This window comes from Stegastes partitus, unplaced genomic scaffold (assembly GCF_000690725.1).
Source record: "Stegastes partitus isolate 25-593 unplaced genomic scaffold, Stegastes_partitus-1.0.2 Scaffold1529, whole genome shotgun sequence".
In the NCBI taxonomy this organism is placed as follows: domain Eukaryota; kingdom Metazoa; phylum Chordata; class Actinopteri; family Pomacentridae; genus Stegastes; species Stegastes partitus.
This window is the reverse complement of record NW_007579260.1, coordinates 209,188-210,485: the sequence shown is the minus strand read 5'-3', so window position 1 is coordinate 210,485 and position 1,298 is coordinate 209,188. Positions and strand designations below refer to the sequence as shown.

The 1,298-nt window shown below is 52.9% G+C and overlaps 2 protein-coding genes across 3 annotated transcripts in view; one reads left to right on the top strand and one right to left on the bottom strand.

The window, feature by feature from the left end:
- Positions 1-858, bottom strand: part of eef1b2 (eukaryotic translation elongation factor 1 beta 2) — a gene marked incomplete at its 5' end in the record, with an annotated part of 1,577 nt that extends 719 nt beyond the window's left edge. Inside the window, 4 exons of the mRNA XM_008300362.1 lie at positions 21-146; positions 353-419; positions 494-626; positions 710-858. Of these exons, the coding sequence (XP_008298584.1) occupies positions 21-146; positions 353-419; positions 494-626; positions 710-858 (475 nt within the window). The remainder of the gene's footprint in view (positions 1-20; positions 147-352; positions 420-493; positions 627-709) is intronic.
- The window catches only part of arl11 (ADP-ribosylation factor-like 11), an 11,299-nt gene that overhangs the window by 5,136 nt on the left and 4,865 nt on the right, over positions 1-1,298 (top strand). The gene's annotated exons all lie outside the window — the stretch shown is intronic.

Genomic DNA, 1,298 nt, shown 5'->3' with positions numbered 1-1,298 from the left:
GATCAGCACTAGACACTCACACTGTCCCCAGACCAGCCCGTCCATCTGAATGCTGCGAACACACTCCTCCAGCTTGGCCATGTCCGTCTCGTCGTCCCACGGCTTCACGTCCAACAGGATCGAAGATTTGGCGATGAGGGTGGGCTCTGCGAGGGGAGGGGGAGGAGTCAGTTGCCATGGAAACCACACAGAGCAAACACAAGCGTTGTGATTGGAGACTCATCAGGTAAAAATAAAGTGTCCATCAGGCGTCAGCCGAAAGATGGTGATTGGTCAATCATCATAAGGAGCCCAGTAATCAATCAGCGCAATACTCTGAGCGAGCGACGCGATTGGCTGGGCGATGACGTACTCTTGGCCTTCTTGGCGGCGTACTCGGCCAGACGCTCCTCCTTCAGCCTGGCTGCCTCGGCGTCTTCCTGCCAGACAGAGATCAGGGTCAGACGGACGCACACAACACGCTGACCTCATCGTGACATCACTGTGACCTCACCTCGTCGTCAGAGCCGAACAGGTCGATGTCGTCGTCGTCATCGTCATCCTTTGCCGCAGGGGCGGAGCCTGAGGTGGTGTCGGCCACACCTGCAGGGCCGTACTGACCCAGAGGCTTCTTCACACCTGGAAGACTGACAGCAGACAGGGGGCGGGGTTAACCTCGCTGATGTCGCACCTGCTCCACCCTCCTGATCCGTGACATCATCGTCCTCACCTGTTCTTCTGGCTCTGGTAGGACTTAATGTGGTTGTACCAGCGGAGGGCGTGGCACAGGTCAGCAGGGGGCGGGGCCGAGATCGCATCAAAGACCGCCACGTCGGCCTGGGAGGGAACGAACCTGCAAACGTCAACACATCGCCATGGTTACTGCAAACGTCAACACATCGCCATGGTTACTGCAAACGTCAACACATCGCCATGGTTACCTGAGAGGGACAAACCTAAAAACAAGGTATCCACAGCAGCAGTGTGAAGTACCTGGAGTAGTACATACAGTACGTGCAGTAGTTCAAAGTATTGAAGTGGTACATACACAGTACTTGTATTAGTACACTGCAGATGAAATACCTGCAACAGCATAAAGTATACTTGAGTACACCAAGTACCTGCAGGACTTCATAAAGTAGCACAGACAGTACTGTGTGTGGCGCATGAAGTACCTGCAGTGGAGCAGTTCTGCCCGTCAAATACAGGATCTGCACTTTATACAGAACTTCTAGCAATACATACAGTATTTGCAGCAGTTTATGTGGAACTTGCAGTACTATATAGTTTACAGTACTTGTAGTATGTACAGTACTTGC